Source organism: Canis lupus, chromosome 27, assembly GCF_048164855.1.
Source record: "Canis lupus baileyi chromosome 27, mCanLup2.hap1, whole genome shotgun sequence".
Classification (NCBI taxonomy): Eukaryota; Metazoa; Chordata; class Mammalia; order Carnivora; family Canidae; genus Canis; species Canis lupus.
This window is the reverse complement of record NC_132864.1, coordinates 7,949,652-7,976,004: the sequence shown is the minus strand read 5'-3', so window position 1 is coordinate 7,976,004 and position 26,353 is coordinate 7,949,652. Positions and strand designations below refer to the sequence as shown.

General features: G+C 47.4%; 1 protein-coding gene across 4 annotated transcripts in view; it reads right to left on the bottom strand.

Moving 5' to 3' along the window:
* Positions 1-19,791, bottom strand: part of STX2 (syntaxin 2) — a 31,305-nt gene extending 11,514 nt beyond the window's left edge. Inside the window, exons 1-5 of one of the 4 annotated variants that reach the window (XM_072802107.1) lie at positions 19,626-19,791; positions 9,204-9,278; positions 7,117-7,216; positions 1,352-1,426; positions 21-94 (exon numbers count right to left, since the gene is read on the bottom strand). In XM_072802107.1, the coding sequence (XP_072658208.1) occupies positions 21-94; positions 1,352-1,426; positions 7,117-7,216; positions 9,204-9,278; positions 19,626-19,655 (354 nt within the window). In that variant the 5' untranslated portion in view covers positions 19,656-19,791. Of the gene's footprint in view, positions 1-20; positions 95-1,351; positions 1,427-7,116; positions 7,217-9,203; positions 9,279-9,679; positions 9,754-9,781; positions 9,904-19,625 lie in introns of those variants that run through there. The other 3 variants (XM_072802108.1, XM_072802106.1, XM_072802105.1) reach the window with 3 other exon arrangements.
* Positions 19,792-26,353: the final 6,562 nt, after the last annotated feature.

The window sequence follows — 26,353 nt, the reverse complement described above, 5'->3', positions numbered from 1 at the left end:
GACGAAGCTGACAAGCAAACCTGGGTTCTCCGTATGCGAAGATCCACCGAAGTCCGGTTCCCACTCTCATCCTGGTCAAAACTTTGCTCAATAGCTGAAAAAAACATGACAAGACTCACCTTTTAAACTAAAAAAATGGAAGTTTTTCAAGCCAAACCTCCAACTGCTTTTATCTTTTCCATTCCTCATAGACCTCAATAATAAGCATTAATTATTGCTATTATCACAAGATAAAACATGTCCTATCTTAACATTTAAAATAAAAGTGAACAAAGAAACCACCTGACTGATGGAGATTAGAGAACTTAACTATCGATCTACAGGCAGTACAGAGGACTATGGGGGAAACCAACTTTCAAACCCTGAAGCATGGTAAATTCTAATGAACAATGTCCTGGCTTCTCCAACCAAAAGAAAAAAGTGGGGGAAAAGATGGAAGGAGAGTCTGAGTTTTAAAAACTCTAAGTGACATACCACCAATCATAGGGTATAGTCTTTATATGGAACCCAATTCAAGCATACTGTAAAAAGAAATTCAAAGGACAACAGAGAAGTGTAAATTCTGATGGGATATTTCATAATAACCACAATGATTTAACCTAGATACAGTCATGGCACTGTGGTTGTATTTCTGGGTGAAAATCCTTCTGTTTTGGAATACACTGATGAAGCTGCCATATGGATGGCTTTGAAGTGCGTGGGCAGGCAAGCACCCCAGAATGCAGGGAGAAGGGTGCAACCACAGCTACAGGTGGTCATCTCCCTGCCCCCACCTGTCTGAAATGTGCCCTAACAAAAGTTCTTTCTGATCCACAGAGATTGTCTGGATTCAGTGATCTTTTGTCAAATCAGATACGACGTGTCTTCCTGGCATCCCTGCTTACACCCCGAACCTCTCAGAAGCCACCTCTCAGTGCTGAACCTCCAGCACTGGAAGCTAAACTCCTGCAAATTTAAGGAACCATTTAAGAAGAATAGGAGATACGTATGAAAGGCTACTCACCTTCTCAAATATCTACGATTTAGCCAAAAAGCTAAAAATAGGTCTCTATAAGACAGCAACAATTTATAAGCAAATGATTAACCTTGTTGAATACAAAGTAATTAACACTTCTATCCTAAATTGTGGGATCAGCAACCAGGAGCCTTGGCACAGCCCTTAGAGCCACAGGTTGAAGAATTCTAGAACGATGCATCTCATAAAGGTCACTACTCCAAGTTCATACAGATCATTTAAAGTGCTCAGAGTTCTGACTTGAAAAAATGTCCAAGAACAAGACATTACAAAGGAAATACAGACAACCCACATGCCACCATCACTGATGACATGCAGCCAAAGCCATAAACTCACACTTCAACTTGGCTCGGATTTTGTTAGCAGTTTTCTTGATTTCTCCATTCAGATCTTCAAGCTCTTCTTTTATTTCTTAAAAAAAAAAAAAAAAAAAAGGCATCTGAGCTATAGTATCCAATGAACTTAAATGGAACAACATTCTCGGTAAATATTCAAGTGTTTAGTTGTCAAAGTGAGGCCCCCAAACCATGTGGGGCCTGGCAGACACACACATTCCTGGGCCCACCCAGACCTTCTACGCATAGACCTCTGCGGCCAGCAATCCCACCTAATAAGCCCCCAGGGGACTGACTATATGTGCGCCTGTACTTGAGAAGAGGTGGTATATAGCAATTAATTGATGAAAGAGTTCACTGAGTCCATCACTAACACATCTAGACCAAAGAGGGGAAGCAGAAATGTAATCATATTCTGGGAAAAAATTCTCTCATGTGTTTGATCTCTTTTGTGCTCATCTCTACTTAATCAGAGCAGGCCCCTCGCAGGTATGCTGGTCCCCACACCAGGAGACCTGGGGCTAAGCCCCTAGACCCAGGCACTGTGTCTGCACTGGGAGAGCCAGTACAAGAATCTATAGGAGAATGCACACAAAGCCAGAGAGCATGTGCAGGCATGTGATCCAGCTGAGGACAAGGCACACCAAACTTGGGGAATGGAAGGTGCAGAAACCTCCAAACTGAGAACTGAACCTGGGGTGGATCAGAGCTCCGTCCCCACTGGTGTTCCCCAGAAACACATCCCCGCCCCCCTTCCTGCTCTGGACAAGAAAGCCCTTGGGCTGTTCAAGCACTCAGAGATCCTGGACTTCTTGCTCACGTGGGCAGGCAGGGGCTCAGGTGTCAGTGAGGGAAACGAAAGAGGTATGATCATATCTGACCCTTCAAACTACAGAAGCGGCCATGAGGTTATCTTTGGCAAAGGAAGCATTTCAAACCACTGAGAAAAGGATGTGGTGTGATCAACATTCCTACTGAGATCAGGAAAGCTGGACAAAATACGTTTTTAATCAGCTTAAAGACATACAAAGCTAAAAAGGCAGGTACGAAGATACAGAAGAAAGATACCCTAAGAGGGAAGCTAGCCACAGGAGTGGCCTGGCTGCAGGCAATGGAGAGGAGAGCCACATAGATGCAGACAGCCCTGCCCTAGAGGGGGAAGATGCAGCTCATCTAACCCTTGCACAGGGACCCAGAACTACTGCTGCAGAAATGTTTAAAAATCATCTATTAACAAAGAAAATCCTATCCACGGGCTCAAGTTATTGTCACAAGCTTTTATGCACAAAGCCCAGGGCCCAATCAAAAACAGCCAGGCAGGCAAAGAACCACAGATGAGGTATATAGACCCCCACCCACCCAGGGGCACTGTTAATGGACTATCAGACACAGACAGCAAAATCATGTTCAAAGGGGTGAAAGAGAACATCAGGAATTCTGTCAAAAAATCAGAAAGTAGGAATGCCTGGGTGGCTCAGTGGTTGAGTGTCTGCCTTCAGCTCAGGGCATGATCCCTAGGTCCTGGGATCGAGTCCCACATCAGGCTCCCTGCATGGAGCCTGCGTCTCCCTCTGCCTATGTCTCTGCCTCTCTCTGTGTTTCTCATGAATAAATACATAAAATCTTTTTTTAAAAAAATCAGACCGTACAGAAAAGAACCAAGTAAGATTCTAAGACTGAAAAATATCTCACCCAGAAGTATCAGGTGAAAAGAGGACTGTGGATGAAGCAGAAAACAGATTTCCCAACAGAAGGACAAGACAGTAGTGGGAAACAAAATGGATGGCTGGGGACCCTCGGGCATTGTGGAAAGGCTGGAACACACAGATCCCAGGTCTCCCGAAGACAGAGAACGGGAACAGGGCAGGGACAGCTCTCAAAGAGAAAGTGGCCCAGGTGGCCAGGTGTGCAGCCCCAGGGATCCAGGACACCTTAAGAAAAGCAGCACAAACAAAGAAAATTGCATCCAGAAACAGCAATGCAAAATTGTTAAACCAAAGACCAAACATCAAGTATCTTAAAAGCTATGATTCAACACCTGACTTAAAAAAAAAAAAAAAAAAAAAAAAAGGAACTGGAAAGATTAGTTCAAAATCTTCAAGAGGGTCAAAGAAAATAACTTCCCAACAGATTCCTACACTCCACAAAAACATCTTTTAAAAACAAGATTACAAAAAAAAAATAAAATAAAAATAAAAAAAAAATAAAAACAAGATTACAGACAGGAATTTTCAGAGAACTGTATATTCCCTACTAAAAGCAGTAAACAAAGGGTGTTTTTTTAAAAAGAAATGATCTCAGAAGGAAGTTGTGAGACTCACAGAAAAATAAGCAGCACTGGTATGGGTAGATCCAAACAGATGTTAATGGTGCAAAGCAGCCATAGTACAAATATTTATGTCACTTTCATCTATTATATACATACAGCAATATGAGCACTAAAAAATGATGGGGTTAGTTTCCTAAGATCCTTGCATTACCTGGAAATAGTAAAAATACAGATTTATATTTGACCTTAAGTCAAGAATGTGTAGTATAGCCCAGAGGACAACCATTAAAACAACAGTATTACATATCAACAAGCTAGTGGTGGAAGGGATGAAACTCTTCAAACCCAATCCAGAAGAAAGCATTAAAAGAAAGAAGTAACAGAGAACAAGCAAGAAAAATGGAAAGCACATAAGCTTACAAATGTCCGCCCCAATATATCAATAATTCTAGCAAACCACCTAAAAGCACTTTGAGACAAAAAATGATGAAACTGGAAAAAAGACAAAGCCCCACAATATTTTATTCATAAGAGACAAGACGCAAGGCTCCAGAAAGGTTAACAGGAAATAGCAGGAAACCTATCCCACTCCCACTGAGCAAGGTAAACCAGGGAGCTCTGTTCACTTGGGCAAAGCGGCCATGAGGGCACAGAACATCCATCTGTGGGGACAGGAAAGATGCCCCCCATGACAGCAGCGGTTTAGCGCCACCTGCAGCCCGGGGTGTGATCCTGGCGATCCGGGATCGAGTCCCACGTCGGGCTTCCTACATGGAGCCTGCTTCTCCCTCTGCCTGTGTCTCTGCCTCTCTCTGAATGAATAAATAAATAAATCTTTAAAAAAAAAAAAAGGCCCAGCGCAGCACAAGACTTCACAGTTCTGAAGGTATTCACCCCCAGCTCTACATGCACGTGTGCATGGCCCGACTTGGAAGGAAGGAAACAGCCAGCTATGAAGGGCGCCACCAGGAGCAGGCTTGAGATGAGAACAGGCTGCACATCAGTGTTACCTTCTCCCAGTTAGATGAACACAGTGTTGGCATAGAAGAGAGTATCCTTCCGTGGAGATAAATACCAAGTGGGCACTCTGAAAGAGGTCAGCAAAAATAACGGGCACATGGAACACACGTATCAACACCACAGTGTGTACAGTGTGTGTCCAAACAGGCATGCACATGGGTACGTACACATACGTGCACAGAGCAGTTTGGCAGATGGGGACAGCCAGTGAGTCTAGGTGAAGGAAATTTGAATTTCCTTGTACCGTCACTGCAACTTCCCCATTGATTTGAAAATGTTCACACTAAAAGTCTGAAAAGAATGTTTAATGGTACCAGCCCTTGATCCCTCAGGTACAAGCCTAGGAATTGGGCACCAGGGTGCGGCCAGGCGCCACCTGCTGGTTCCTGTGCTCAGGCACCAAACGGCCCCGAGGCTGGTGGGGCTGGCCACCCAGGTTTACCCATCTTGTATGACATCCAGGAGCCCAGCACCAGGAGTGCCGCCCCTCCCACCTGGCAGAGGGCTGAAAGGGGCATCAGGCTCCTGCCATCTGCATCACCTGGGCTCCCTATCCTGGGGGACCAGTTCTGCAGAGAGGAATTAAATAGGCACTTGGACACTGCCTCCCACATTTTGGTTCACGCAAAAGCAATAGTTTTATTTAAAGCCCAGAAGGGACTACTGTGAAGCATTAAGAGTTCTACATGTATTCAAATATTAGTGCTATCTGCTATTTCTTGGCAGCAAAAGTTTTCTGGAGGTAAATTATTCAAAAAAATACACTAATATTTATTCAAACTTGATTTTCCCAAGAATTAAGATGTTAATAGGTGTTACATAAAAAGTTCTGTGCGCAAATAAGTGTGTAAAACACTGTACACTAAGTTAAATAGGCTTCTTTATTGCAGGATTGCTCAGAGTCTTTACTGCTGAGGACACTGTAACTTCTCAAGAGGGGAGAAAGCATAATGAGGCTCCCAGATGCACCTGGTGACACACCTCCTGTTTCACAGGCTAGCTGACAGCATTCATGCTCTAGAACACACTTTGGGAAATGTTCTTCTAAACTGTAAAATAAGGAGCTTAATGAAGGTCAAAGCATTGTTTTACAAGACATGAAAAATCTTAAAGTTAAAAACGTGTTCTTTTCCCATGTAATATCTTTATTTTTTCAATGTAAGGCTACACCAAATAACCCTCTAACAAAATGTTGCTTTCAACTGTCCTCCAAAGTTGAGAGTAAGTGTCCACACAACCACTTTCACCTAACCCCATACCAGAGGTCTTGACATATGCCCACTAAAAATAGAAAGCATAGAGCTAAGGGAAAAGTGTCATTCACAAATGACATGACTGGGTGCAGGAACAACCCAACAGAATCTACACAGGAGTTAGTAGCATTAATAAGTAATTAGGTGAGTTAATGGTGAGTTACATATAAACCCATCGTAATTCTATACAAAGAGAAAATAAAGTTTACAGCAGATACCATTCACATTAACGTCAAGACCTCAACCACCTAGCAAAACCACAATGTGGGATGTGTGAGGTCCCTACACCAAACCCCGTGAAGCGCTACCAGAGAGATTAAAGAAGACGTAAATTGTAGAGGGACAGAACATTCTCATGGATTAAAAGATGCAGTATTGTAAAGATACCAGTTCTTCCCCAAAATGAGGTATGGATTCTAATTCACAATCTCTGGCTTATCTAGATCCATTTTACCTTTGAAATTTTCAAAATTTATCTCTCCAGATCAAGGAAACACTCCCTTATAATGGCCAACGCCCCTGTTCTTGGTTAATTTAAAATAATTTCTTACACGCTGTCCTTAACAGACATCCAGACAGCATACTCCATACAAAAGCCTTTCCCAAAGACTTACCATTGCCTGAAAACCTACCCTAACAAATGCTGTTTTCCAAGTCAATTTTTTAACTTTCACTTATTTTTTAAAGATTTATTTACTTTAGGAAAAGAGGGGGAGTGCAAGTGGGGGTATGGGCAAAGAGAGAGACAAGTAGACTCCCCACTAGGTGTGGAGCCCATGGCAGGGCTTGATCCCAGGACCCCAAGACCATGACCTGAGCCCAAATCAAGAGTTGGACGCCCAACTGACTGAGCCACCCATGCACTCCTCTAATTAACTTTCATCTAAACACAGAATTCTGTCATTCCTATTTAACTATCGACATAAAAAGTACCCATCTAGGCCCACTCACTGATAAGGCCCCACAGTTCAGCAAAGCCACTTCTGTGTATTCCTCTGGATAGGACACAGCAGTGGTCCCAGTCTGGCAGGGCACTGGAAGCACAACAGCACAAAACCATCTGATTCTCTGGCTCATACAGTCAGGGGCATCAGAACAGACAGGCAGCCTGCTTGGTTCCAGGATTTTTATAAGCGCACTGCGTGACCTCATGCACAGTCAGGGTTGAGGCCTATTTCACAAACAAGAGAGAGAGGGGCACCATTTTTAAAGCCAATGACTTACTTCCTTCTGGATTTGGTGCAGAAAGAATGATGCTGTGGTTTTTCTTTACTTCTTCAACATCCTGAGCTATTTTAGCTGTACTGTTCCTGATCTCCTCGACCTAAGACAGATACAAACAGCCATTACTATTATGGCAAATTCAAATTTGCTACCACTTTCCATTACCTAAAAATAAAGAAAGAAGTAAATGAATAAATACATGAAGAAATATCAGCTTTTCCATGCTCACATTGATAGTTAATTGAAAGATAAAGAAAAATGTACCATGTTAAGATCCATATCCACATGACTAAGGCAATATCAATCAAGATACACCAACAAAACCTACCAGGTTGTAAAAACCTTTACAGTCAAGACCCAAGTGCTATTACAAATGGTGTCAACAGGAAGCACACGGCCATGCATCCAGCACTCTGTGCAGTCAAGAAGGAAGAGGGTGTTTTAGCACTAATACTCCATGTGGGGAGGTGTTTACAGGTGATGGGGCGAAGCCTTTCAGTCATTGTTTTTACTTCTAATCATCTAAATGAGTCAACACTGGGGATCCCTGGGTGGCGCAGCAGTTTAGCGCCTGTCTTTGGCCCAGGGCGCGATCCTGGAGACCCGGGATCGAATCCCACGTCGGGCTCCCGGTGAATGGAGCCTGCTTCTCCCTCTGCCTATGTCTCTGCCTCTCTCTCTCTCTTACTGTGTGCCTATCATAAATAAAATAAAACAAAATAAAATAAAATAATAAATAAATACATGATTTAACACTTGTTTCAAAATGTAAGGTACTCATCAGCGCGATTAATCCAGGTGGATCTATGCATCCATAATCACGACACTGGAAAAATAGCTTAAATATTTGACTCATTTTAAAGTAGCAATTACAAAATCATTCCACGTTGTGACAGAAGTCCACATCCCAATCCCATGAGTGTTTCCTTACCGGGCAAAGGGAACTGTGCAGACGGGAAATTATCCTGGATTGTCTGAGTTGCCCCAAAGCAACTCAATGGTTATGCTTATGCTAGCTACTCGGTAAACTAAAAACTAATAACTTTTAATATATTTTATTAATATATTACACCTCTTAAAAAGATTTATTTGTTTGTTCATTTATTTATTTATGAGAGTGAGTCACAACCAAGGTGTGAGGGAGAAGCAGACTCCCCACTGAGCAAGAAGCCCAATGGAGACTCAATCCTAGGACCCTGGGATCACGACCTGAGCCGAAAGCAGATGCTTAATGGACTGGGCCATCCAGTGATCCGATATATTACATTTTTTTCAAATCTGCACATTGAAAATTCCTTTCGGACTGTCCGTGGATTCAAGAGTCAATTGAAACTATTAGAGCAGCAGCCCCTGGGCCAATACCTCAAAGAAAGGGCAAGCTGACAGACGGCAAAGCAGTGCTGCCATAGTTATATACCTGCTTACGTATAAAACTTTTCAAGAGAGAAATTTAAGATTTCTTCGAGGATTTTAGAAAATATACAGTATGAGCTCTTTGACACATATGGTCACCATTTGGGGACTCACTGCCATTCTGGAATAAATGACCGAAGCATCACCGTGTGTACTCTGTGCACACCTGACTCAGCAGGCGTCAGCTGAAGGACACCCCTGCCACCAGCACTGTCACTTTCTAAAGGACCAGATAGCCTAGGGGAGAACACCACCAGTCCTCGGGTGAGAACTTGTGAGGCACAAACCTACCACAGGGCATGGCAGAATCTCCCAGAGGTAGCCTGGCCTTGGAGGAGCCATCTCATGGCACCAGCTCCACATTACTGAGAAGCACCTTGCCAAGCACCACTCAACCAGGAGCATAAAGCTCCTCCTTGGGGAAGACAGGGGTTCTGGGGCTCGGGGTATGCAAACCACCACTCCCACCAGCCCCTCCCCAAGCCTATACCAGGAAGAATGGCTCAATACTACCAAATATTTTCAGGGCACGAAATATCCTAGAGAATTTACATAATCAAAAGCAAGTTTTTAAAATATTACTTTTAGTATTATTTCAAATGTGACCACCATACAGTTACATTAACTGTGTTTAAAGAAGAAATTCTGGCAGGGCTTCACAGAATGGCTCTTACCTGATGGAAGAAATCATCCATGAAATGGTCCTTCTCAACAATAACACTTGTGTCCCCATCATCACTCTTTGTACACTAAAATAGAAAATACAAAAAGGAAAATTCAGATTGCAAAAATGTTCATGTATGCACAAACATCGAACTGAAAGAGAAAAGCAACCCAACAGAGCGCAGAACTATAACAAGATGGTGCTGTCTACAAGGACTTGGGTCTGCCCACTGTGGACCAGGATGTGGGCGGGGGGGGCGGGGGGAGGCGGGGACAGGGTGGAGGCAATGGACAGCCCTAGGGGCAGCGTGGCCACGTCCTGGGAAACAACTGAGGAACTCCCCAGCGCTCTGTAACAGGGAGCTGTTCATTTGCGCCCCATGAAAGTCAACATGAAGTGAGCCCCTGGTACCGCATATTTGTTACAAAGATTAAAAACACTGACACCGCTAACTTTTCTAAAGCACATAATTTTCAAGAAACTTACACATGTTAACTGGCATTCCTCATTTTTCCCTAGGTGAGTAACCCCCAGGGGCTCCTGCAAATAATCCATAAGCACTTTAATAAGGAAACACTTAACAAAGACCTTAGTAAATAAAATGCAGAAGGAAAAGAACTGTTCCAAACACTGGAAGAGCCATAGTGATGCTACACAGCAGTCAGATTCTGTATTCTTCCACCAAAGAATATTCCAGGGCAGCTCTCTAACTTGAGTTGCAGGAGAATCATAGGAAGGCTGGGTCTCTCACTCAGCAGGTCAGGGTGGGGCATTCTAGAACACTCTAGAATGTTGCTGCACTCTAACATGTTCCAGTGCTGCTGCTGGTCCAGGGACCCTGCGTAAAGAACCACTTTCCAGGGAGGTAAACTATCTACCCGTGGAAGCCTGCACTGGGGAGATGGCAATGGCTGTACACAGCATCCTTGCAGAGCACCGCCAGCCCAGGGCACAGCTCCCCGAGGTCACTCTGTGTATGCAGCATCCCCTAGTGGAGCTGGCAGGACTAAGAAAAAAAGGAAAGAAAACCTGCCAGAAAGACAATGGAGGGAATGGCTTTGAACCACCTCCCTGAGCACACATCAGATGACTGACTCCGCTCTCTGCCAACTCTGGGAAAGCCAAGGCAGCCATGGGTTTCAGAAATTCTCAGAACCCTTAGGAAAACTGAAGTCTTTACCTATTCAACCAAGTCTGGAGTGTGGCTTTACTGATCTACAGCCTAGGAGTAACTCGGAGACAAAATTCTACTAAAATTTGGCTAAGAAAAATCTGCAAATTTAGCAAATGTTCAAGAAAGCACAGGAAGCCTTCCCTCTGCATCAATCCAGGACCCTCACTGAAACAAGGAGATTTGGCCTGAAAGTCAACAATCTTTCATCACTTCGGGAGGTCTCCGGATGTCACCTCTCTCAGCCTGGGGCCACTTCTGGGTGAAGATAAGCCATGTCTGCTGAGGCCAAGGGAAAAGAGAGGTTTCTCTAAGAGAGGAAGGGCTGACTTAGAGGAGCAGCTTGTAGGAAGAGACTGTGAGGAAGCTGTAATCACAGGGTGACAGTGTGTGGATGAGCAGGACAATGTGCAAAGGGAAGGAGAAGCACCACACAGCATTAGCCTGCACACTCGCTGGACTGGGGAGGGACCTGCTGGCACCTCTCAGACAGGCGTGGTCACACACTCCCTTAACCCTATTTATTCCCTTTGCCCTGGCTCCCCAGAATGGGGGCTCCCCAGAGCATCCATTCTTTGTGGCTTTCCCAGTAGCATCTTGAGTTAGACTGAGCCACCACCCTGCTCTCACATGACACCAGTTGTTGAGAAAGGTGCCTGCAATGACTGCTACGGAGAATGTCTTGTTTGTGCTATTTTAACAGGACAAGTTAACCCCAGAACCTCAGCACATGAACCACAGTGGAACACAGCTGTGCAGGTGGCATAGATACATGAGGTCATGCCAAGCAAGATGGGCCCTTCGTCCAGCCACACAGGGAAAGATGGGCATGTGACGAGACGCACCCAAGGACCACCAGCCCCACCAGAAGCTGCAAGGGCAAGGAAGGAGCCCCCCCATAGGCATCGAGGGAGCACGGCCCTGCTATGCCTCCATTGCAGGCTTCTGGCCTCCAGAGCCAGAACCATTCCTGCCATGTCTCAGCCCGTTTGTGGTACTTTGTTCCAACAGCCTGAGGATAATAACCCAGCAAGTCAGGGCTGCCGAGCACTGGCCTCCCTCTAATAAACCAAACTCACCAATCAAGACAGTTTTCCCAGCCTGCTTACTGGCAGCAGCTGAACCTCCAAGTCTCTGTCTTCTGGTCTGTGAAACACAGGCTCCACTGACCCCAGTTCCTACAGAGACAGGTCCTAAGTACAACCATCTACCCATGTGACCAAAGGGGCCTCAGTGTGACAGGGGCACATAAACTGGCAAAGGCTTTCACATCATTCTAGTATCAGCTGTGAGCAATGCTGAACTTAAAGACAAACTGGCAATCAGAAAGCATTCCACAGAAACCAACGTCACGGTGAGCCACCAACTCTTCCCTCTCCCCCAGGCTCACACATCTTGAGGAAATAGGGCACTGCTAATGGCCATGGAGAGCCTGTGCACCGGGCACAGGGCTCCAGCTGCCTCCCACGGCCGGTGTCAGCATCCCCAGTCATGCTCCAGAACACAAAACACACGGGGAAGGAAAAGTGCTCACATCCTCAGAGCTCAGATGCCTGGGCAGGCATGGGCATCCACAAAACCCTCTACCAACAGTTCCACCCCCTGACTCTCGCCGCAGGGGCTGCTTTTCATCTCCAGCTCAAGCACCCAGCAATGGTCCCGTTTACTGTCCCCATGCTGCCCGGAAGGAAGAGGTGGAGGTGCTGAGGATAGACGGATTGCCCTTGTCAATTGGACTCCAAATGCCCTGGCTCTGAAACATTCACCACCCATGCCTCAGAGGAGCCTCCCCACAGGCCCTCCACGCCAGACAGAGCCCAGCTGCCAGGCCCTCCTCCCAGTCCTGGTGGCAGCCTCACCCCTGGCCTTTGAGAAAGCACATTCCATGCTCACTCTTCTTAACTCGGCCCTATATGACTCTACTTCCCAGTGGCTGTTCATCTTCCTGCCTCTGCTCTGGGGTCTCAAGGAAACGGCTGTCATGTCCAGCTCCAGGCCAGGAACAGCGTGAACCAGCATCACGTGAGGAGCCGGCTTACTGTGAAGGGGAGTGAACTCGGGTAGGAGTTGGTGCCGGTGGTTCTACCCGCAGCCCGGAGCACAGGGAAATGAGAAAGGCATCTGCCCACCAGACCCTCACAGAGCTGCCCAGGTCTCACTGCTCTGAATGGAATTCTAGACTCACACACACTGGCTTTTGTTTTGCTTTTTCGTATTGAAGATTGCAAACCCACACAAAGTCGAAGGAATACTACAATGAGCCCTGGATGTACCCATTCCATGGTTCAACCACCATCTCCCCGCAGCCAGTCTCACTCCACTTGCTGTCCCCACGCCCACCCCCAGGGCACTAGGTCACCCCAGGCAAATCCCACACAGAAGATGCCCGCTGGGGGTTCCCACTCAGCAGAAGACTCCAGCTGCCAGTCCAGGAGACACGGCTGCCCACCTTGGTGCTTGGGGAGACGGTCCAGACCCCATTCCCCCAGGGGAGTGCATGTTACCGCCACACTGTCACACAGTGCGCTGACTGCACTCTATGCATGGGGCCACCAGTAAACCTGACCCAGGAAGCCCATGTGGCCTCCGCCCTTGGACACAGCCTCCGTCGGACCCGTGCCCTGCCTTGATCCCCAGCCAGCCCTGTGGGTGACAGACCGCCCTCTCTGCCCACAGCCACGAAAGAGAGGACTAGGAATGCATTTCCTCCACTTTATCTATCCTTATCTTACAACCTTTACTTCTACTTATTTCTAATGGGAATTCTCAACGCTATTCTGTAACCGGAGACAGGCTTCATATCGCTCTTAGCTTCTCCATTCCTCAAAACGGGAAACAGAGACAGAGCAGCCAGGGCACTGCTGCCTCACTGAAGGCACCTTACAGCCCCGTGAACAGAGCGCCCTCGTCCAGTCCCTCTGGTGGGGATAGTGGGGCATGGGCTTCACTGTGAATAACAAGACGATTCATGCCAAAGCATTTCCTAAAGGCAGTGGGAATATTCCAAGATGACACACTTGATTTCCAGAGTGTCAAAGTGCAAGATAAACATTCAAATATCAACATTCCATTTGTTAGATTTTAAAAGAGGTCTCCTTAAAAGTAGCATTATATAAAAAATAAAATTCTCCCAGTGTGACTATTGTCAGGAGCAGACAGTGAATAGCTTCCGTGTTTAGAGACTATTTAACAGACATGAATAAGTCATCACTGGAATGCTCAGTGTTTAGATTTCAACAGAAGCTGAATTATCACAAATTAGTAGAATCCAAGCTTGAAAACACACTGACTTCTTTCTCCACGTGCACCTATAGGAGGGCCTTGCACAGATAGTAATTTTGGGCATATCAACTAAATCTTCTCAAAATATATTCAGCACCTATACCTCTGCTGCTTATAACTTATAGAAGTTATATCACCTGAAGAAGAGAAAAGCGTGCCTGTAAGTGAATATAGGTGAAAGCTGTCTACTAGCCTTTGTATGTAACATGCCTTCTTCATGTTTTTATATCACTATGGTTTATGCCCTATGGTAGGATGTCACATCGTTTCATGTTTTTATGTTTTTACTCTAGTTTGTCTCCACTATTAAACATCATACAAATACCTTCTACAGGTCCTGAGTCTTTACATAAACAGAACTGTACTGCACAGATGCTTCTGCAATTTGACCCTGTCTTTCCCCATGACTTGTTTAAAGATTTCTCCTTCTCTCTCACCTTCACTCACGGACAAACTAGTCCTCTCTCCTCCTGCAATGCCAGTTTATCCCCAGCTTGCAGCCTCGGGGCTCGTCCCCCTCCTCATTCAGGCCTCAGCTCAGAGACTCTCCCCCATTGCCCCATCCCAAGCAGCCCACCCACAGCCCCACATCCTGCTTTCCTTGGCTGATTCCTGCCCCACTCCCCACAAATTCCACAAGAGCAAGGACAATACCTATCTTCTCACAGCTCGTGCATCAGGCCTGTGACAGTGCCGGGACCCACTCAGAGGGAGCAGTTGAGCAAATGAAAAGAAGGGGGATGAAACCAAGGTGAGGGCAGTGAGGGTGGAAGGACAGAAGACACAAGAAGCAGAGATGCACGCATGGCTGAGACAAAGCAGGTGTGACCTGGGCGGAGGTTTTAGGTGCTCACTGGTCCCGGGTTCTACTCCTCAGGGGGTCTGGCAGCACACTCTGCCCTCCAATTCTGAGGCACCCTTTTAACTTGTAATCAATCTCCCTCCCTTCTCTGTTGTAGCTAATGGGCTTCTGCACTTTGCAACCCAAAGAACGTTGAGGACAACAGACTCCACTGTCATCTACATTTTTCTCACCATGGACTCTTCAAACAGACACACACCAATTCAACACCTGGCAGGTGCTCTGTGCAGAGAATACTGAGGCTTCAGAGTAGAACTGGCCACCCAGGTCCACCCTGGAAAGGGTAAAGAGTCTAGAAGAAAACAGGACTGCATGGGCGCTCAGCGACAAGAGGATAGCCATCTCTGGAGACATTGGCCATAAGACCTCTTATGACATGGGACATAAGAGGAGAGAGGACAGAAAGACCTTACAGTGGTGATGCCTGCATGCACTGAGACCATGAAGGTGTGAGGCAGGCTGAGAAGGGGGAATGCATGGGGAACAGCAGACAGCACCCGATGAAGGGACCAAGGCAGCCGTGGGAAGTGTGCACCAAAGAGGAAACCTTTTTATGATCAGGCTTGTTGTGAACTGGTTCTCCTAGGTTTGCTATTCCTTAAATTCACAACAGACCTGAAGTTAAAAACAAGAAGTATTAATCTGTAGAAATGTCAAAGTTTTGTTGTCTCAAAAAAAGTCATTTAAAAAAAGAGATATTATGTATACCAACAAATATATTTATTATAGTTAAGAATAGAGGACCCATAGATTCCAAATGGGAGAACTGTTTCTATGACAACAAATGAAATATAAAAAGTTGGCAGGACCAAATAAACCATAAAATTCTAAATTATAAACATACGCATATAGGAAATTATAAATCTACTATATAATTCTTAGTATTTTAAGTTTCAGTGAAGCGATTAGAAAAAAATGCTTCATTTTACAAACAGGATTCTGAATCTTTCTAACATTCTTCACCACATGTGCAGGTTAAGCTGTCAAAAAATAACTTTTAAGATATCTGGGCAGTTTTTCTTGCCCCTTAAAAAACTGTATTTGCAATTCGTCACCTTGAATCCAGGGATTAAAAATACTGATTTTTCTCATTTCCCTCATTTCTCTTAGATCTAGTAATAAAGACATGTAAGGACCGTGTGTTTATGTTCATTATCCTGTAAACAATACCCACAGTTGAGATCATAGCTTCTCTCCTCTTTACTATAATAAATACATCTATTTACATATACAAACTTTTTTTTAAAAAGGCAATCATAACACATTTGGAATCCCTGTCTCATAGAACAGATATTCCACTTATATATACTTACATCCTGAGACATATGCCACCCTGCCTCTCCAACTCCTCCCCTGGCTATATACCTCTACACATGCACCCATATCAGTTTTGTGGATGCAGTTTCTCTGCATCTGGCACATCACCTTGTAGACACCTAGCACTCACATATCTCTTAAACAGAAGGTTCTTTTACTTTCTGTAAATCAGAAACAACATCTTTCTAGATTTAAAGCCTAGAAGATCTTGGGCAAGTCACTTAAATTTTCTATACCCAAATAAATTGGCTGCTCAAAAAGAGAAAATAATTGCTTAGAAACAGCTAAGTCTGTATTTGATAAATTGTATGGGACACACTAACATTTAAGTCTTTTCCAAATGGTTATCAGTGGTAATCTTCTCAGGAGGAAGCACTCATAGCTAATAAAGGAAACTTTTTGGAGGTTTCCAAAAACAACTATTTGGCCAGGTTAGACATTGTTGATGGGGTATGTTAATTACCAAATTAAAATTTAAAATTCATGGGGATCCCTGGGTGGCGCAGCGGTTTGGCGCCTGCCTTTGGCCCAGGGCGCGATCCTGGAGGCCCGGGATCGAATCCCACGTCGGGCTCCCGGTGCATGGAGCCTGCTTCTCCCTCTGCCTGTGTCTCTGCCTCTCTCTCTCTCTCTCTCTCTCTGTGACTATCATGAATAAATAAATAAAAATCTTTAAAAAAAAAAAAAAAAAAAATTTAAAATTCACCTAGGAAAAAAACATGAGCTGTTTAGGAACATGGTTATGAACAGACATTCAACTACTCCAAGGGCGCCAACTAGGGCCCGGCAGAATGGTTCCCGCAAAGAAGGGTGGTGAGAAGAAGGGCTGTTCTGCCATCAACAAGGTAGTGACCAGAGAATACACCATCAACATTCACAAACATGTCCATGGAGTGGGTTTCAAGAAGCGTGCCCCTTGGGCACTCAAAGAGAGCTGGAAATTTGCCATGAAGGAGATGGGAACTCCAGCTGTGCACAATGACACCAGGCTCAACAAAGCTGTCCGGGCCAAAGGAATAAGGAATGTTCCATACCGTATCCGTGTGCAGTTGTCCAGAAAATGTAACAAGGATGATGATTCACCAAACAAGCTCTACACGCTGGGCTACCTACGTACTGTCCCCACTTTCAAAAATCTACAGACTGTTGTGTGGATGAGAACTAATCGCTGATTGTCAAATAAAAGTGAAAAAAAAAAAAACAAAAACAAAAAACACAACCTACTCCCAGGGCTACTTGGAAAGGATACATTTCTTTAAGTAAAAGTTTAACTTTTATTTCTGATAATTTTCAGATGTTTTTAAATATTACGTTATTAAACTTTAAAAATGTCAAATTGCATTTTAAATTAATATTTTACTCTAGATAGAATATTGCTTTTTAGAACTTCCAGCAAACATTTAAAAAAACAAATAAATATTAATAGCACTTATAATTACACAGCACTTTCTCCCACCTTCTCCCAGAGTATCACACACAGGAGATAATTTCACATTTCACAACTCCTTCTATGACTAAGCAAGAGAGATATCATTATCCCCCACCTTATGTACAGGAAAATTAAGGTTCTGAAAGCTTTAAAAATAATTTGCCCAAGATTAGACAACTACATGCGTAGAAACTTCCAGCAATCTGCTCTACAATTGCTCAGTGTCTTTATCTAGAGCAGGATGGTACTAGACTAGAGAAGGCCACTTCTAGCTCTGAAATTCTAGATCAAAATAGGTCACATGCTCTTCACGCTGCAGCAGGGAGAGCTGGAGGTCACATAAGCTTCAACAGTGGTAAATAATCGCCCAATTCATTTTTGCTAATCAAGCCAAGAAAAGCTGACAGATTTTTCTTACTATTCTCCAATATTACATATGTTTGGAGTTCTCTTGTGTGCCAAAACAGTTACAGTTCTCATGTGCAGATACATTCAGCATTTGTTCACTCAACAGACATTTGAGCGCATGGCAAAGACATTCTATAGGGTGAGGTAGTGGTTATTTGTTAAGTTTAACATGATGCTGTTCATCTGCAAACTGCAGAGATCAGAGTATCTGACCATTCACAAAAAGAGAAGAAAATCACTTAGAAGAAAGGTTCTTACAATGTGTGTAAAGCATAATTTCTATGATCCCAAGGGAGAGTCAACCATTGCCTTCTTGAACCACAACTATTCCCTCTACTTTCCAAACCATGGCCTATAACCAGCTACCTTCCAGAAGCAAAGGATAGAAGGTAGTTCACCACATGCCATGGGTGCCTTGGGCAGCAGCAGACAACCTGCTCTGAGGCAGCCTGCCTGCACAGGGCACAGGCTTTCCCTCTGCGCCGCGACACACTAGCTGCGACACACTACGTACGGACTCGGCACTAACCGCTACTTGCATTTGTAAGAAAAAAGTCATCATTAACCGTTGGCATAAAATGTTTCATCTCTCCCACATTCTACTGACACCCACGGTGGTCCCACTGCCTGTCTGATTCCGGAGTTGCCCTAATGAGCACAGGCCAGTACATCAGAACTTGCCCATTACTCTCACGTAGTAAAGGGTAACTCGCAGAGGTCACTGGCAGGGTCTACACACGGGCGGACTGGCCAAGCCTGGTGCACTGGCCGCTAGGAAAGGGCAGGCGAGCAGTCCTCGCGCTCAGAAGGCCAGCTTCTCCCGGGAGGCACTGGCACCGCGCAGGGCCCGCCTGTGCCCACAGGCAGGTGGCACCACCGAGTGCCTTCCTTGCTCCCACGTGCATTGTCCCGTGTTAGGCCCCAGGGACTGGACAGGAGCACCCGCACCAGCCCCTGCTCTCGGGAGCTCCCACCCACCCACAGCACAGTAACTTCTGGTGGTCCTAACTGCTGCAGAGGGTCCAAGAGGCGATGCCATGGAGCGACCTCAGCCTAGGGAAGCAGCTGGGCCGGCGCGGCTCAGAAGGGGCTTCGGAGCCCAGCCACTGCCCCGTGCCCCCCAGCCCCGGGCTGACTCAGTTTCCCCATCTGTCAGCGACAGAATAAGTGTTCCTGTCTCTTGGCTGGGGGGGCGTCCAGAACACCGTGGAGACAGTGACCCACGAGGGGGCGGCCAGTCCCGAGCGCCGCCACCCCCACCCAGCCCCGCCCAGCCCGGGAGCCCCCGGAACCAGCAGACCCAGTCACCTCCCCCTTGCCCAGTCCCACCCTCCCTGCCCTCCCTCCCCGCCCCCTGGGGGGGGGGCCCTGCCCTCCCTCTCCGCCCCCCGCCCTCCCCGGGGCCCCCCTGCCCTCAGCACCCCTGCCCTCCCCCCTGCCCTCCCTGGGGACCCCCCTGCCCTCCCTCCCCACCAGCCCCGGGGGGGCCCCCTGCCCTCCCTCCCCGCTCCCCCCGCCCTGTCCCCCCTCCCCGGGGGCCCACCCGCCCTGTCCCGCCCTCCCTGGGGGGCTCCCTGCCCTCCCCCTCGCCCCCCCCGCCCTGTCCCGCCCTCCCCGGGGGCCCCCCTGCCCTCCCTCTCCGCCCCCCGCCCGCCCTCCCCGGGGCCCCCCTGCCCTCCCCCTCATCCCCCCCGTCCCGCCCCCCTCCCCCCCCGCCCCCCTGCCCTCCCTCCCCACCCGCCCCCTGCCCGCCCTGTCCCCCCCTCCCCGGGGCCCCCCCGCCCGCCCTGTCCCGCCCTCCCCGGGGGCCCCCCTGCCCTCCCTCCCTCCCCGCCCTCTGGGGGGGCCCCCTGCCCTCTCCACCCGGTCGCCCCCGCCCAGTCCCGCCCGCCCCGGCGGCCCCCGCCCCTTCCCCTGCCCGCCCCGCCGGCCCGAACCGCTATCGCCCCCGCCCGCCGCTCACCGCCCTCAGGTCGGGCAGCCGGTCCCGCATCCCCACGGGCGCGGGCGCCACGCCCTGCCGCTCAGGCCTGGCCGGCGCCGCCTCCGGCCGCCGCGGACTCTCAGGGGCCGCGCAGCCGCCTCAACCTGCCGGTCGCCGGCCCGGGGCGAGCTCTCCCGCCGCCCTCCCCCCGACCGGCGCTGCCACGGCAACCGCGCCGGCACGCTCTGCGCATGCCCAGCCCACGCAGCCTGCGGGAGCCTTCGCGGTGAAAGCCGCGGCCGAGGGGCGGGGCCGGGGGGGCCGGGCGGGATGGGGCGGGGCCCAGAGGCAAGGGAGCGCACAGGGCCAGGCCGCGAGGGGCGGGGCCTGGGAGGGGGCGGGGCCTGGGAGGAGGGCGGGGCCCGCGCGGCTGGGTACAGGCCGGGGTCGAAGGGGAGGGGCAGGGGCAGGGCCCGGGGGGGGAGGCGGGGCCTGGAGGCGGGGAGCTGACGCGGCCCGGCGGGGAGGGGGCGGGGCCTCGGGAGGAGGGCGGGGCCTGCGTGAGGAAGCGGTGGGGCCTGGGGGCTGGCCCGCAGGGGAGGGTACCCCCGGGTACCCTGCGGAGTTGTACAAGAACCGCCTTGGCCTTTCCTTCCTCCTTTTTTTTTTTTTCTTTTTTAAGATTTTATTTATTTGAGACAGCCCAAGCACGGGGAGGAGCAGAGGGACAAGCAGGCTCTCCACTGAGCTGGGAGCCCACGTGAGGTCTCCATCCTGCTGGGATCCCGCCCTGAGCTGACGGCAGATGCTTCACCCGCTGAGCCCCCCAGGCTCAGTCCCGTTTCGTCCCTTCTTGATTTACTTTGTTTTTTTGTGCTTTCGCACGCATTTTATTTATTTTTAAAAATCGTGAACACACTGGTGAGCAATTCAGCCAGGCCGTGGGAAAGGGCTGGGTGCAGCTTTGGACACATGCACCTGGAGGGGCTCTGTCTCAAGGACGCACACCACTTTCTTTGGGAACACTGGGCAGGTGCAGGGACGCCCTGCTGCAGGGACACCACTTGGGGCGATGTGGGGCACCAAAGGACCCTAGCAAAGGTTCTTCTGGACAGCACTTACTTCGTGAAAACCCAGTGATGTAGCCCGGAGTGCCCCTGGAGCCTGAGTATGGCATCCAAGTCTGCAGCGTGCCCAAGTCTGCAGCGTGCAGGTGCCTCTGACATATGGGAGGCCCCAGTCCAGTCCTGATTAAGGCATCCCAAAGAACGTCTATGACCAGAGCATCCCACTTAAAGTCCTCTGTGTATAGTTTCTCATGCTCCATGTCTTACCTCCTGTGAGTCGCAGAACTCCGTGGGTCCTACACATCTCCAAGACCACCTCCTCCTGGGCCCTGCACACCTCCAGGATGTGGCCCTGCAGGTGGGCCAGCACCCCTCTCTCAGCACAGAGGGCTAACCCCGTCTCTGGTGAGTGCTGGTCCTGCCTCATGTCTTCCTCATGCCCCAGCCCAAACACGTAATGTGGACAGCAACTGGATAATGTCAAATTGTCAACCAGAGCTTTCTTACCCTGCCAGGGAAAGATTAACAGTGTGAATATTAGTACATAATGTGTCATTGCTGTCTCTATCACATACATACATATGCAGTGTGACCATGTCGCCTCATGGTGACAGGTGATGGACTTCCTTGGGTTATGGGGATGGGCCAGGTCTAACCACTTGAACCTTCACAAGCAGAGGACTTTTCTGCAGCGGAAAGAGGAGATCGGGCAGAGGGGACATCAGAGAGACCTCCAACTGTGGTAAGGATTCAGTGCTCCACTGCTGGCTCTGAAACATGGGGTCCATATACAAGACTGAAGACAAACTTCTAGGAGCTAAGGGTGGATGCCAACTGCCACCTGACAGCCAGCAAGCACATGAGGACGTCAGTCCTGAACTACAAGGACCCACGCTCTGCCCGCACCCTGCCTGAGCTTGGGAGCTGATTCATCCTTGTGGCCCCCAATGACAGTGAACCACTGACATCGAGATTTCAGCCTCCTGAACCCCCAGAGCAGAGACCCCAACCCCAGACTTCTGACCCTTATAACTGTGAGCCAATAAATAGGTATTGTTTAAAGCAGCTGGATTTTTATAATTTGTTACAACAACTGAAAAACAGTAACACAGTGGTTTACTGTAATCAGGAATTTAGCCCCCATTGGATAGGGCATATAAGCTGTATTACTTGCCCCTTTCGGAGGAATGTTACAGGTAATGAATGAAGGAATGAGGAGGACACCTTTGCTGGCTACTGATCTTTGTGTCCTTCCTTCCTACCAGTATACCTGTGTCTCTGGTTGACAGGACATGAATGAATCAATCATCTACTTAGACCAGGGAGTGAGAAGTGCCTCTATAAAGTTAGAACAGAATTCAGTGCCTCCTGATATCAAGGTAAGAAGCCTACAGGCCATAGATAGCCTAATGACATTGTCTCCAACTTTCTTCTCTGTAGCCTAGACATTGCCTCTAGACACTGCCTCATCCATTAGAAACAGTTGCGTGCACCATGTTAGATTCTTCAATACACTGAGGTTTAAGCCAACACTCTGGAGGTTACAGTACATCAGTAACAGGGTATAGAGATTTGTGGGAGAGTTTATACTTTTTATATGTAAATTATTTACTCAGTTGGAGTAAAAACCAAAGTCTTCACAGTGGCCTGGGAGGCCCTGCACCATCCGACTATCCCCAATACCTCCAGGGTCTCATTTTCTGGTACCCTTCCCTCCACTCACTCCCACCCAGCCCCGTTCCACCTCAGGGCTTTTGCACAGGCTCTTCCTGTCTGCTCTCTCCCCAGATTTATGTGTAGCTTGATCCCTCACTTCCAATGATGTCTTTTGTGTGAGGCCTGTCCTGACCCACTCTGTTGAAAATTGCACCCCATACCTCATACTCCAAACCACCTTACCCTACTTTTTCTCCCCCTTAACACCTACAGCCCTCTGATGAACTACATCATACATGTATGTATTTTGTTTGCTGCTTATCTCTTTCCTCTGGAATGTCCACTCCACCAAAGTCAGGGATTTTTGTCCACTACTCCCTAATCATCTCCAACACTGAGAATGGAGCCTAACACACATTAGGCATGAAATAAATATTTGTTACATGAATGAAAAAATTATGCCACAAAATTTGCTTAGCATGTGTACCCATTGTAAACGTCGTTACTGTGATGGGAAAGTGATGGCAAAGTACAGGATACGGAACTTTGGGCCAAAGAGTCTGGATTTGAACCCAGCAAGGTTCCTGCCTATTTTAAAATTCTGTGATTCTAAATTAATGTATTTTCATTGGACTTCATGAAATACTGGGGGAAATTTCGAAAATCCAGATTCAAAGTCAGATTTCTGCAGAATGACTGTCAGTTGACCATAGAGCATTTGTTCTGGCCATTCATGGAAGAATCTGCAGTCCCCTCCTGATCCTGCATATACCTTTGGGGGGTATTTGGAAATACAGGTGCCTTTTTAATTGATCATCATGCTTAGCTTAGAATAGGCTACCCTCTTAAAGACAGGGCCGAATGTATTATCTGGAAAGAGCCTTGTGATGTCACATATTGGATTCATCTCACTGCTGTAACAAATGACCTCCAAGTTAGTGGCTCAACACAAAACACGTTTATTATCTCACATTTGCAGGACCAGATGTCTCACTGGGCTAAATTCAGCCTCTTCTGGAGGCTGTGGAGAGTCTGTTTCCTCCCCTTCCTGGGCTCCTGGAGGCGCCACGTGACCTGCCGGTGGCCCTTCCTCCTTCACGCCAGCACTGCAGCATGGCGTGGGCGCCCCAGCCGCAGCCATCCCTTTGCCTGCCCACGGCCGGTTCTCCACCATGTGGAACTCTTGTCATCAGCCGGGGCTTCCCCGGACAGTGTCCCCTCTCAGCGTCTGTGTTGCTCATCACCTCTGCAAAGTCCCTTTTGGGGACGGCAAAGAGTCACAGGTCCTGAGACAAGAGCATGGACGTCCCTGGGGCCAGTAGTCTGCCTACTACGCATGTGCTTGGCTTATTTTTCAGGGAACTTTTTATGTATTCCTTTACGTGAATGGAAAGGAAACAGGATGAAATACTTCGTAGATTGTGACTCATGACTTTTGTTTCGTATCGATGTCATTTAAGAGAAAAAAACTACTTGAAGGGCTACTATAATCAGATCAGTCCCCAGGAGCCACCTTTTGACCTGCAGGCTGAAGTGTCAGCCCATGGAGAGGAAAAGATACACATATCCCTGATAATCAGGAAATGCTGATTAAAACTGTGGTGTGACAGGGGCGCCAGGCTGGCTGGCAGGATTGGAGGAACGTTGATCTCAGTGTTGTGAGTTCAAGCCCCACCTTGGGTGGAGAGATCACTTTAAAAATCTTAAAATAAATAAATAAATAAATAAATAAATAAATAAATAATCTTGTATTATTTTTTTAAGATTTTATTTATTCATGAGAGACACACAGAGAAAGGTAGATACATAGGCAGAGGGAGAAGCAGGCTTCTTGCAGGGAGCCCGATGCAGGACTTGATTCTGGAACTCTGGATCATGCCCTGAGCCAAAGGCAGGCAGATGCTCAACCACTGAGCCACGCAGGTGCTCCCGCCCTGGGTGTTACATGCAACTGATGAATCACTGACCTCTACCTCTGAAACTAACAACACACATTTTATTTATTTTAAATAAAACTAAAAAAAATTATAAACCCTGTGTTACGGTTGAATTACGTCCCCCAGAAAAATATTCTGAAGTCCTCACCCCCATACCTGGGAGTGTGACTTATTTGGAAACCAGTCTTTACAAACATGAGTCTGTTAGAAGATGTGGTTGTTAGCGTGAGTCCTGATGTAATACAACTGGTGCCCTCCTCAGAAGAGATTAGGATGCAAAAACACAGAGGGAAGACCATAGGAAACCATGTGATACCCCAGCAGACTGCAAGCTGATGCAGGGGCAAGCCAAGATTGCCAGGGATCTACAGCAAAATCAGAAGCTCAGAGAAAAGCCTGCAACAGACTCTCCCCAAAGGCCTCCAGAGAGAGCACACCCCTGCCAACACCTCCAATTCAAATTTCTAGGAGTGTGAGAGAATAAAATTTCTGCTATTTTAAGGCAGTTTGTGGCATTTTGTTACAGCAGCCCCTCAAAACCAATACACCCTGTAATTATCTTATAAATAGCAGAGTTATGTTGTCTGGCGATTTCTACATCTTATAAAGGCCAGTTTGTTAAAAGTAAGCATTTAAAAATTGCCACAATTTTTGAAACCCTGGAAAAATATGTATACTGAAATTTTAAATATACATACATTTAAAAATATACTGGAAAACATATACACTGAAATTTTTCGTACATATACTTTAAAAGTTGTGTATCTACACATCCATATATAAATGCCTATATATCTTTATATCTACAGGTCTTGTATCTGTATAGACAGAGATGCTGTAGAGCTGCTATACCATATTTTGTATAGATGTTAGATCTAGATCGATCTGAAGGTAAATATAAGCATCTGGACTTTAGATGGATGAAACCTAGCTAGATATGCAGAAACATGATATCTGTAGTGGTCTGAACTGCCCCAGGCCTGTCTCAGCCTCTGAGAACTGTTTTGCTCTGTTCTATACCTGTGTTTTCTTAAACCATTTTCTATCCTCTTTCTTAGACCAGATTGCCCTAAAGTGACATGAGACACATGAAAGTCCTTGCACAGAGAGCATTCTGTCCTACATGAACTGCCAACAGTCTGGTTTGAAAGTTCCTCTTGCTATAAAGAAGCAATTGTTGTTCTTAATACAAGAGGCTCCTTGCACTCATTCTAAGACCCTGGGTTCACAAAGAAGCATGGCCAGCATGGGGGCCCCTCATCATCTCCGCACCCCTGCCCTGGCCATGTGCCTCCATGCTGTCCCCGACAACTCCATGCAGGCTTCCACCTTAAGGCCTTTGCACTGGCCATTCCCTGGCCTTTGAATTATCTTTACTCAAATATCTACGTGCTTTCTACCCTCATCTTCTACAGGCCTTTGTGCAAATGTCACTATCTCAGGGAAGACCTGTTGGTTGCTCCTCTCTTCCTCTGACATTTCATATCTTTTTTACCTGCTTTATTCTTCACTTAGCAGTTATTACTATCCTATATATTTTACTTTGTTAGCAAATCTATTTCCTGTTTCTTCCTTCAAGGATGAAAGCTCCAGGAGGACAAGACCTTTTGGGTCTGTTCTGTTCACTACCCCAGTCCTTAGGGAATGGCTGGTGCCATAGTGAGTACAGTAGGTACTCACTAAATATTTGCTGAATGGATTAATTAATGGGTGCATTTTTCATCATCTTTGTGTCTTAGACACCAAATCAGAGGTTGTGAACTCAGATCCTGTAGGGTCTCAGGGCAGGTGCCAAGGGCAAACAACATGCCTCGGGTCTGAGACATAGTAGGGATCAGAAGAGCCTGAGACAAATGGCAGTGTTCACCCATCCCTGGGAGGCAGGATCTAATCCAGATGCTTGTAGCCATGCAAGAAAGCAGGCCCAGTGACTCCCAATCTTGATTTTTTAAAAAAGATTTTATTTATTTATTCATGGGAGTCAGAGACAGAGGCAGAGACTTGGCAGAGGGAGAAGCAGGCTCCCTGTGGGGAGCTCGATACAGCACTCAATCCCAGCACCCTGGGATCACGACCTGAGCCAAAAGCAGATGCTCAACCACTGAGC